At 44.0% G+C, this 12,181-nt stretch overlaps 1 protein-coding gene across 1 annotated transcript in view; it reads right to left on the bottom strand.

The window, feature by feature from the left end:
• The window catches only part of TADA2A (transcriptional adaptor 2A), a 73,069-nt gene extending 67,528 nt beyond the window's left edge, over window positions 1-5,541 (bottom strand). Inside the window, exon 1 of the mRNA XM_082245239.1 lies at window positions 5,409-5,541. Within this exon, the coding sequence (XP_082101365.1) occupies window positions 5,409-5,433 (25 nt within the window). The 5' untranslated portion in view covers window positions 5,434-5,541. The remainder of the gene's footprint in view (window positions 1-5,408) is intronic.
• Window positions 5,542-12,181: the final 6,640 nt, after the last annotated feature.

Genomic DNA, 12,181 nt, shown 5'->3' with positions numbered 1-12,181 from the left:
CCCCAGGCACGGGTGAGGGCGCACCTTTGTGCATAAGAAACCTTGTCTGCGGGTCTGGAGAACCCTGCTTTGGATTTGCCAGACCAAGTTCACTTGGATCCTACCGAAGTGGTCTTGAAAGGCTTTGAACCCTTGTGAGCCGATAATGAAGGACGAGAGGGACAGGCGACGAGGTTCCTTACCCTTACTAGCCTGCGGAAGAAAGGTACTCTTCTCCTCTGTGAGACTCTTAATGATGTCATCCAGGGTAGCTCCAAACAAGCGATCACCTTAAAAGGAAGATCAGTTAAGGCTTTTTTAGAGGTCTGGTCCTCAGACCAAATTCGAGCCACAAAACACGCCTAAGGACCACTGCCAAAACAGACAGACAGTCTAGAAATCAGGGGAGCCGCATTCAAAGAGGCATCACAGATAAACTGCACCCCCTGGACCAACTAGTCCGCCAGCTCCACAAAGGCAGGGGGGAGCTGCTCACCCTCCAGCTCACAGCATAAAAGCTTAGCCCACTCGGTCAGAGTTTGTGACACCAGAGCAATGGTGAAGTGCCGAGCCGGCCACAGTGAACTTACTGCGGGCCACAGCCTCCACCGGAATCACGGTTGCCTTATTCAACCTGGAAACTTAAGGAGGGACTCTTTAAATGAGTACCTCATTGCGAATCGTAGGGACTACAAAGAGACATTTTGGACGCTGCCACTCTTTTGCGACGAATCTGTCAAAATAGAAAGGAAATGGAAACACCTTCGTCGCTCTAGACGGCTTGTGAGTGCCAAAGGAAACCGGTGCCTCCACCTCAGGTTCAGCTGCGTCCTCTATTTTTAAAGTCTCAGCACAGACACAATTAGTGCATCCACCAGTGCCTTTTTGTGGGCGGCTACAGGAGTGCAGGATACATCCTATGTGAAAACTTAGGGCGCATGGCCACCGACCCCTCAGGGTGCCCTCTGTCCGTGGCGGCCAGATTAGATTAAGAATCTGAGGAGACAGATGAAGCAGGGGGCACTTTTTACTACCCCGCCGCCAAGGAGCTACCTCCACCCAGGACACAAAGGACTCCAGGACCGCCATCAGTGCATCAATGGATGGTTGGGACCCGGAGGGCCCCTCAGGACTACATGAGGAATAAGGGTACTCCATAAAAGTGCAAAAAAAAAACTGCTAAGGGACACCCCCATTGCGCTGGTAACACCACCAGTCGCTACCCACAGAGCACCTCGTGATCATGCAGCAGAGAGAGGGAGAGGACCCCCAGACTCACCACCCCACCAGGCAGTCACTGGCAGCCCCAGGATCAAAGTACGCCACATGCGGCATCCAGGAAGGAGAGAGGCCCAGGAGTCAGCACCATAGGATAAGGAGGGGCTCCCATAGCTAAAATGAATGCCCAGAAGGCACCCTAGTAATGGCTGCAATTCAATTCAATGCCAGACTAACGCAAAATGGCCGACACAGCTACACAAACATGGCCGCCAGCCTATACAGAAAATAGGCTACAACAAAATGGTGGCTCCACGAGGCTACGAGGAGGGATCCCTGGGCCTAAGCAGGACACAGAGAATATTAAGTTCAGAAAAGAAGTTATGTGTAATAAAATGGAATGCCATGGAAAAAGTATTGAGCACGCTAATTGAAATTACATTTAAATACTTTGTACAAAATCCTTTGTTGGCAATGACAGCTTCAAGACGCCTCCTGTATGGAGAAACTAGTCGTATGCATTGCTCAGGTGTTATTTTGGCCCATTCCTCCACAGTGTCTTCAAATCTTGAAGGTTCCGTGGGCCTCTTCTATGAACTCTGATATTTAGTTCTTTCTATAGAGCTTCTATTGGATTCAAGTCAGGTGATTGGCTGGGCCATTCTAGCAGCTTTATTTTCTTTCTTTCTTTGAAACCAATTGAGAGTTTCCTTGGTTTTGCGTTTGGGATCATTGTCTTGCTGAAATGTCCACCCTCGTTTCATCTTCATCATCCTGGTGGATGGCAGCAAATTTTTATCAAGAATGTCTTGGTACATTTTTGCATTCATCCTTCCTTCGATGAAATGAAGTTTGCCAGTATCGTATGTTAAGAAAAAAAATCCAACACCATGATGTTCCCACCTCCAAACCTCACTGTGGGTATGGTGTTTTTGGGGTGAAGTGCAGTGCCACTTGACCTCCAAAAATGGTGTGTATTATGGCATCCAAAGAGTTAAATTTTGGTCTCATTTGACCAGACTATATTCAGTATTTCACAGGCTTGTCCAAATGTTTTGCAGCAAACATTAAACGAGCTTCAACATGCTTTTTCCTTAGCAATGGAGTCTTGCGCGGCGAGTGTGCATACAGGCCATGGCGGTTGAGTGCATTACTAATTGATTTATTTGAAACAATTGTACCCGCTAATTCCAGGTCTTGCTGAAGCTCTCCACAAGTGGTCCTTGGCTCTTGGACAACTCCTCTGATAATTATTTTCACTCCTTTGTCAGAAATCTTGCAAGGAGTGTCTGGTCATGGCCAGTTTATGGCAAAATTAAGTTCTTCTCGCTTTTGGATTGTGGCCCTAATAGTGCTCACTGGAATATTCAGAACTTTAGAAATCCTTCTGTGACCAATGCCATCAGTATGTTTTGCAACAATAAGGTTGTGAGGGTCTTGAGAGAGCACTTTGCTTTTACCCATCATGAGATGTTTGTGTGACACCTTGGTAATGAGACATATAGGCCATCAGTTGAGACTGAACAAGGTGATATTTTTTTGCACTCACAAGGGGCAGAATTGCTTTCTAAAGCCCCGTACACACGCACAGATCGTCGTCATACAAACGTCGGCGGACAAAAGATCTGCCAATTGTACGCGTGTAAAGCCCCGTACACACGTACCGATGGTCGGCTTACAAATGTTCCTCTTTTCTCCCCGGGATGTCGGTGTCTGCTGAAAAGTGCAAAGACAGCACAAGGACAGCACAAGAATTTTGTCCGCCGACTGCAGAAGTGATGTCATGTAATGGTTAACTTTCCCTGTGTTTTCTATTTTCTGAGCATGCCCAGTCTTGCAAATCTGCGGTCTGTCGGCCGAATTGTGTACTGACAGGCGAACAATCGTCCGTTCTGGTGTCGGCATACAAATATTTTCATGTTTGCACGAAAGACTTTTGTCCGCGGATTGTGCGCAGACATCTGTCGGAGGCACCATACTAACACGCGTACAATCGGCAGATCCTTCGTCCACCGACGTTTGTATGCCGACGATCGGTACGTGTGTACGGGCCTTTAGTATGGTGCCTCCGACAGCTGTCTGCACACAATCCGCGGACAAGAGTCTTTCTTGCAAACATGAAAATTTTTGTCTGCGGACACCAGAACGGACGATTGTTCGCCTGTCAGTACAGAAATCAGCCGACAGACCGCAGATTTGCAAGACTGGGCATGCTCAGAAAATAAAAAACACAGGGAAAGTTAACCATTACATGACATCACTTCTGCAGTCAGCTGAAGTCTGCGGACAAAATTCTTGTGCTGTCCTTGTGCTGTCTTTGCACTTTTCAACAGACACCGACATCCCGGGGAGAAAAGACGAACATTTGTATGACGACGATCTGTGCGTGTGTACGGGGCTTAATTACTGATAAATTTCAGCTGGTATCTTGGCTTTCCATGTCTTTTTGCGCCTCCCTATATTCATGTGTTCAATACCTTTTCCCTGTGTTATTCCATTTTAATACACATAACCTAATTTCTGAACTTATTTGTTTTGGTTTCTTTGTATTGATGGATTGTTACCGACATGTGGTGAAAATTTCATGTCAATAGAACTTTTAGCCCCCGTTCACATTAGGTCGCTCCGACTTCGGGGGCGACCTGTAAAGTCGCGTGCACCGCGACTTCGACGTGACTTGCACGGACTTCACAGAATGAATGTCTATGCAAGTCGCCTCCAGGTCGCCCCGAAGTAGTACAGGACCCTTTTTCTAAGTCGGAGCGACTTGTGTCGCTCCTATTAGAACGGGTCCTGTACTACTCAATGGACCCGACGGTGCGCGACTTGCCAGGCTGACCAAGTCGTCTGGCAAGTCGTAATAGTGTGAACCGGCTCTTAGAAATATATTTACCTAGAAAAATGGTGATGTGTTCCAATACTTATTTTACCCGCTGTATATGTTGTGGCTCTGAAGTGGTGTACAGAGATTGTGGCTGAAGATATCAGCCATAACCTTGATATAGTTTTTTGAGGCTGGTGGTTGGCTTTCCCATGAAAGCATTCCAAGCAGCTCATGAGCCCCTGGAATGCTTTCCAAAAGGATAGCTCTGTCCCCTCCCTACGCTTGTCGGTGTTTCCCGGGCTTTCCGTTTCCGCCGACTCACCCGAGAAACAATCGGTGTGGCTGGCTGCTCCCATTGGCGATCAAAGAGTAGATAGATCATCTTTGATCGCCTCTATAGCCTTGGAGGACCAGAGTGAAGTCATGACATCACTTCCAGCCTAAGCTGGAAGTAATTTATATATATACATATATTTTTTTTTTTTTTTTTTTAAGCAAAAGATTTTTTTTTTTTTTGATCTTTCGCTTTTAAAATGTAAAGAAGAAATCTGGGTCTTTTTGTCCCCAGATCTCTCCATAAAGAGGCCCTGTCATCCTTATTTCTATTACAAGGGATGTTTACATTCCTTGCAGTAAGAATAAAAGTGATAAAAAATTTTTTTTTAAAAAAGGGACTGTGTTAAATTCAAAAGTAAAATAAGAAAAAAGAAAAAATTTGAAGTGCCCCATCCCTCACACACAGAAGTGAACAAATACGTGTATTGCACATAAATGTAAACAGTGATCACGCCACACATGTGAGGTATTGTCGCGAAACTCAGAATGAGAGCAATAATTCTAGCACCTGACGACCTGTGTCACTCTAAACTGGTAACTTGCGTTTAAAGCGTCACCTATGGAGAATTTTAAGCACCGTAGTTTGCCGCCATTACACGGGCAGACACAATTTTAAAGCATGACATGTTCGGTATCTAATAACTCGATGTGACATCAGGAGTCACGCTTTACAATGAAATGAATGGTCTGCCCAATGTGCTTGTGCCTGGTCACACCTGTATATGTGAGCCAAGCTTAATATGCATTGCATTAGGTGGAACTGCATTCTAGTGTGTTCCCATTCACCCCTATGGAATACACATGAAAAGCTGCACCAGAGGTAGCTCAGGGTGGCTTTTCTCTGAATTGCACCTCCATGGTGCTCAGCACAGCACATTTATTATTAGAGCAGCACACAAACCCATCCTGTGTACATTACTCGTCTCCCCTCAGAACAATACAAACAAGCACGCAGCCAGCTGTTATAAAGCAGCCGCTCTGCACTACTTCCGCTCAAACAAGTCCCAGAGCCCGCTTCCGGTTCGTACATGTGTCCCGTAAGGCCACTCACCTCCGTACGGAGCCAACCGGTCCATAGTGCTAACAACCCGCTCTCCGCGTATCACTGCAACCTCAGCCCTGAGCAGCCAATCCGCGGAGGGCCCAGTCTATGGAAAACATGGGACTGGCAGGTCAAAATAGTCGATAACCGAGAGTGTCGTTCAGCCTCTTTGCAGTAGAGGGGATTGCCGATTGAAAGGATTCTTCAGCTGCTGGAAGGGAAAGGAGCCCCCAAGCAGCTTAGGTTCTATTCTGTGTATCATTCTGCAGAAGTGTTTATGTCATTACCCACCGTTTCATGAACATGAATGAAATAATTATGAAAGTTGTTAAAAAGTAGTTATGAAAGAAATTAAAAATAATAAACGATGCTGCGCTTCTTACTGAATAAAAATTTCCAAAAGTGACAGTGAACACCATACAGAGGGGATAACCCCGGAGAAAGGCAACAGTCTGTGATTTACAAGCTGTAATAAATAAGTGTATCAGTGACATCTGAATTCACAAACACAGATTTTTTTTTTATACTTTTTAATACATTTTTTACACTATGGAAGCGTCTGCTTTCTTTTTTTTTTGAGCTGATTACGTGAGAATAGTGAGATTGGGTGGATTTACCTCACCCCAGGCCAGGCTACTCTATATTAACCACTTAAGCCCCGGAAGATTTTACCCCCTTCCTGACCAGGGCCTATTTTGCGATTCGGCACTGCGTGACTTTAACGGACAATTGCGCGGTCGTGCGACGCAGTACCTAAACAAATTTGATGTCCTTTTTTTCCCACAAACAGAGCTTTCTTTTGTTGGTATTTGATCACCTGTTCGATTTTTTGATCATGCGCTATAAACAAAAAAAAGAGTGTCAATTTTGCAAAAATAACATTATTTTTCACATTTTTTCATATAAAATTCCCAAAAAAAATGTAAAAATCTAAATTTTTTAACATTTTAGGCCAATTTGTTTTATGCTACCTATGTTTGGTAAAAAAAAATCGCAAAAAGCGTATTTTGATTGGTTTGCGCAAAAGTTATTGCGTTTACTAACTAATGCCCCGTACACACGTTCAGATTTTCTGAAGACTTTTGTCTGCAGACTTACCAAAACCATATAATATGAGGTCAAACCTAAACACTTTCAATTTGTATGCAATCCGGCAGGCCCTTGCACTACATAGAAAAGGTAAATCTGAAGACAAAAGTCTTCAGATAATCTGCACGTGTGTACGGGGCATAAGGGAAAGATTTTTTTCATTTTTGTTGTTTTTTTTTTTAATGAGTAATGGCGGCGATCTGCGATTTTTTTTGCGGGACTGCGACATTGCGGCGGACAGATCCAACCCTTGACTGACATTTTTGACACTTTTGGGGTTACCAGTGACATTACTACAGTAATCAGTGCTATAAATATGCACTGTTACTGTAAAAATGACACTGGCAGTGAAGGAGTTAACTTTATTGGAGAGGGAGGGGTTAAGTGTGTCCCTAGGGGCGTGTTTCTAACTGTGATTGGCTGTGGCTACTAGTGTAAGAACAGAGATCAACAGTCCTACATAGTAGAACCGTGTGATCTCCATTCTTACACAGGGAAGAATGACAGGCGGCTTTGTTTACATTAGCCGCCTGCCTTTCTTCCAGTGTAACGGAAGATCGCGAGTGCCCGGCGGACATCAGGTCCGCCGGGCACACATGCCGGGGGGTCCGTAACCGCGCGGGAGCGCGCCTCCGGCCGCGCGCGCGTGCTCCCTAGAGCCTCACAGGCTAGCGACGTAAACCTACGTCGCTTTGCCTGTGAGGGGCTGACCGCCGCAGTAAATAGTCGTGCGGCGGTCGGCAAGCGGTTAAAAGTGACTGTGATTCTCCACCAGCCAGCGTGCACCCATAGCTCCAGCAAAGACCGCCAATGATCCACTTACACTATATTGTCAGAAGTATTTGAATGCCTGCCTTTACACGCACATGAAATGTATGGCATCCCAGTCTTATGCTGGCCATACACTACCCGAAAAATTGATCAAAAATCTGTCATTTGGTCAGTTCGTTCGTTTTTCATCCAGTTAATGGGCACAAATAGAAAATCGGTTTTAACTTTTCAGAGCCCAAAAAAAACAAAAGTTTGAAAAATTCTGCCAAACAAATGATGAATTGAAAGGTTAATGTGTTTCTCCCCCAAACTGTTTGTACTAGGCATATGTGACAAAATTAATGAAAAACTGATTCATTTATGTCAATTGAGTGATTTATCGTTCGAAATTCAGTCATTACATGATGGCACGATCGTCTGCTCTCACGGACGATTTTTCATTTTTCGAAAATGAGTTCAAACGATTTTTCGGCTAGTGTATGGCAAGCATAAGTCTGCAGGGTTCAATATTGAGTTGACCCACCCTTTTCAGCTATAACAGCTTCAACTCTTCTGGGAAGGCTGTCCACAAGGTTTAGGAGTGTGTCTATGGGAACGTTTGACTATTCTTCCAGAAACGCCTTTGTGACATCAGGTACTGATGTGGAGAAGAAGGCCTGGCCCGCAGTCTCCGCTCTAAATTCATCCCAAAGTTTTTCTGTCGGGTTGAGGTCAGGACTCTGTGCAGGCCAGTCAAGTTCCTCCACTCCAAACTCGCTCACCCATGTCTTTATAGACCTTGCTTTGTGCATTGGTGCGCAGTCATGTTGGAACAGGAAGGGGCCATCCCCAAACTGTTCCTACAAAGTTGGGAGCATGAAATTGTCCAAAATGTCTTGGTATGCCGACACCTTCCCTTCACTGGAACTAGGGGGCCAAGCCCAACCCCTGAAAAAAAACAACCCCACACCATAATCCCCCCTCCACCAAATGATTTGGACCAGTGCACAAAGCAAGGTCCATAAAGACATGGATGAGCGAGTTTGGGGTGGAGGAATTTGACTGGCCTTGAGTCCTGACTTCAACCCGATAGAACACCTTTGGGATGAATTAGAGCACAGGCCGCGAGCCAGGCCTTCTCATCCAACATCAGTGCCTGACCTCACACATGCGCTTCTGGAAGAATGGTCAAACATTCCCATAGACACACTCCTAAACCTTGTGGACAGCCTTCCCAGAAGAGTGGAAGCTATTATATATTTAGTGTATGGTTCCTGCGCTATCTTGGATACTTCTAACTACCCCAATGCTGCACCACTGGAACTGGTACTATAAAACAGTTATATCCATACTGGAAGAAAAGGGGGTTTATGGTGCGCTTCAAGGTATTATAAATATAGTAAAGTGCTTGTAGTGATAACCTCTATAAATGTAAATAAATAAATAAATGTGTCTAAGAACCATCCATTCCTATTACAATTTCCATCTAGTAGTGCATAAAAATATATTATATGGTGTATAAAAAATTATCATCTATAAAGTGCTTGGTGATGTTGAAAATTAGTAATTAATAGGTGCTTCTCTAAAGTGCTCTTATGCGTTAAGTGACAAAGATATATAAATAAATCTCTATAAAAATATATAAATAGTGAATCACAGTCAAATCAATCAATATTCCAGTAAAAACTTCCACTATATCAAAAATCCTGTGCAAAATTCGCAAATTCACACTTATATATATGAATGTCTGTTTCCACAGTGGTAATTTGAAAAACAATTCTAGATCAAGTAGCTGCGCTGTTAATCTTATTCCATCAAACAATCTGGGTGCAATAAACCGGTGATATTGTGATAAATTTTTACCCTCTGTCTAGAGGTGAGAGTTTAGTACACCTAAAGGTGATATCACGGCACGAGGTGGAGGAAAATTTATTTTTTATACACCATATAATATATTTTTATGCACTTCTAGATGGAAATTGTAATAGGAATGGATGGTTCTTAGACACATTTATTTATTTATTTACATTTATAGAGGTTATCGCTACAAACACTTTACTATATTTATAATACCTTGAAGCGCACCATAAACCCCCTTTCCTTCCAGTATTGAAGCTGTTATAGCTGCAAAGGGTGGGCCAACTCAATATTGAACTAAGACTGGGATGCCATTAAAGTTCATGTGGGTGTAAAGGCAGGCATCTTAATCCTTTGGACAATATAGTGTAAGTGGATCCTTGGGGGTCTTTGCTGGAGGTAAGCATGCATACTTGCTGGTGGAGGATCACAGTCACTTTTATGTCTATTGAAGCATGGGGTGTTGGATATAATGTAACACCAATTACATATTTGGACTTTTATATATGGACACTTAGCAATAATTCAATTATATTTATATTATTTGATGTGAACAAACTTGATTACTCACTTTTTTTAAGTTTTAGGGTATTTTATTTTGAATATTTTTTAGTTTTGGTGATTGCACCCCTATAGGGTGTTTACTGCTTTTTTCACTGATATATATATATATATATATATATATATATATACACACACACTCACTGGCCACTTTATTAGGTACACCTTTTGAATTGCTTGGTAACACAAATTGCTAATCAGCCAATCACATGGCAGCAACTCAGGCATCTAGACGTGAAGATGACTTGCTGAAGTTCAAACTGAAGCCCCGTACACACGTACCGATCGTCGGCCGAACGATTGGCCGTCTTTTGTCCGAGGGCTGTCTTGTCTGTTGAAAAGTGCAAAAGACTGCACACGAATTTTGTCGGCCAACAACAGCCGACTGCAGAAGTGATGTCATGTGATGGTTAACTTTCCTTGTCTTTTTTCTTTTCTGAGCATGCCCAGTCTTGCAAATCTGCTGATTGTCGGCTGAATTCTGTACTGACTGGCGAACAATCGGCCGTTCTGGTGTCGGCATACAAAAATTTTAATGCTTGCATGACAGATTCTGTTCGGCCGAAAGTGCGCTGTCGGCTGTCGGAAGCATCATACTAACAAGCCGAAAATTGGCCGCTTGTTCAGGGGCCGAACATTTTCGCCCGACAATCGGTACGTGTGTACGGGCCTTGAGCATCAGAATGGGGAAGAAATGGGATTTAGGTGACTTTGAGCATGGCATGGTTGTTGATGCCAGACAGGCTGGTCTGAGTATTTCAAAAACGGCTGACCAACTGGGATTTTCACTCACAACCATCTCTATTGTTTACAGAGAATGGTCCAAAAAAGAGAAAATATCTTGTATGCTATAATTTATACACTTGTATGCTATAATTTTTTTATCAATAATTGTATTTATTTGACAGGGTTACACCTTTGGAGGGTGGTTACTTTTTTGTTTTATGTTTCTCACAGTATTTTGTGCACTTACTAGTGTTGTTTGTGAATTCAGATGTCACTAATACACCTATTCATTACCATTTGTTGATTACCGATTGTTGGCTCCCCGAGGGTTTATTCTTCAGTAAGCACCACAGCACCATTTATTCTTTTTTATTTCTTGTTTACTTGTGGAATCACGTTTGGGTGTTTGCAGGAGCTTTGTTTTCCGTTTTTTTTACTTGTGAGTTTGCAGCTTGTGAGTTCTATCGTTGTTTTTGTTATGAAAGAAAGACACTGGAGATTTGAGTTTTAGATCATCACACCTTTAAAAATATTGAGGCTTTGTTCAGATCTATGCGTGCTGGAAATGTGCAAAATTGCATGCCCTCCCTGACATGCTCAGAAATGCGCTGCTCTTGAAAGGAGAAGTATGGCCAAAGCTCCTTTGGCTGTACTTCTGGGGGTCACAGGAGTGCACTTAATTCTGTACGCCTGGACTCAAATTCAGCCTGCTGTCAGCTATACTCCTGGACTCAGATTCAGCCTGCTGTCAGCTAATGTCAGAAAGTTGATCCAGGCTCTTCAGGGATCAACAAAAATGTCAGGATCCACCCAGGTGCCTGGATTGGCAGCTGGCTCAGCTCCTCATCATGCCTCTAAGAGGCTGAGCCAGCCACTCCCACCCCCTTCACAGCCTGACCTTCTAGTGAGCGCTGGAGGGACAGAGCAGAGAGCCGTGACTGACAGTCACCACTCATTGCTCACTGAAGACAAAGAACTGAGTTATCAGTGGTGTTTGATCGCTCAGTTCTCAGCCTCAAGGCCCGTACACACGTACCGATTGTCAACCGTAAATATTCAGCCGACGACCGATCGGCCGATTGTAGGCTTGTTAGTATGATGCTTCCGACAGCCGACAGCGCATTTTCGCCGAACAGAATCTGTCGTGCAAGCATTAAAATTTTTGTTGGCCAACACCAGAACGGCCGATTGTTCGCCAGTCAGTACAGATTTAGGCCGACAGACAGCAGATTTGCAAGACTGGGCATGCTCAGAAAAGAAAAAAGACAAGGAAAGTTAACCATCACATGACATCACTTCTGCAGTCGGCTGTTGTTGGCCGACAAAATTCGTGTGCAGTCTTTTGCACTTTTCAATAGACAAGACAGCCCTCGGACAAAAGACGGCCGATCGTTCAGCCGAAGATCGGTACGTGTGTACGGGGCTTTAGAGACAGCGGGAGACATATGCATCATCAGATCAATGCTACAGCCATCTAGGTGAGTATGATTGTTTATTAATTCCCACTCTTATCTTTTAAGCAGACATGTAGGAGTGCCATTAAGCATATCCATTCACACTAGTGACTCACGGGAAGTGGAAGAGTGGAGCGGATCCACTATGACAGAACGTCATTATGTATGTGTGTGTTATTAAAGGAGATATAAGAGAGACTGTATTTTCTATATGTAGCACCCTACAGGTAGGTGCTAGGTAAAAGTATAGTGGGCCTTGCCTGCCTAACAGCAGGGCCATGATTCTAGCTGGCTGTCATGTATCCCAGGTGTGTCTGCTGAGAGGGGAGTCTCCCCACGGGCTCC

Source organism: Pelophylax lessonae (assembly GCF_965119305.1).
Source record: "Pelophylax lessonae genome assembly, chromosome: 2".
NCBI classification, from domain to species: Eukaryota; Metazoa; Chordata; class Amphibia; order Anura; family Ranidae; genus Pelophylax; species Pelophylax lessonae.
The sequence above is the reverse complement of the archived record's forward strand: the minus strand, read 5'-3'. Positions and strand labels throughout refer to the sequence as shown.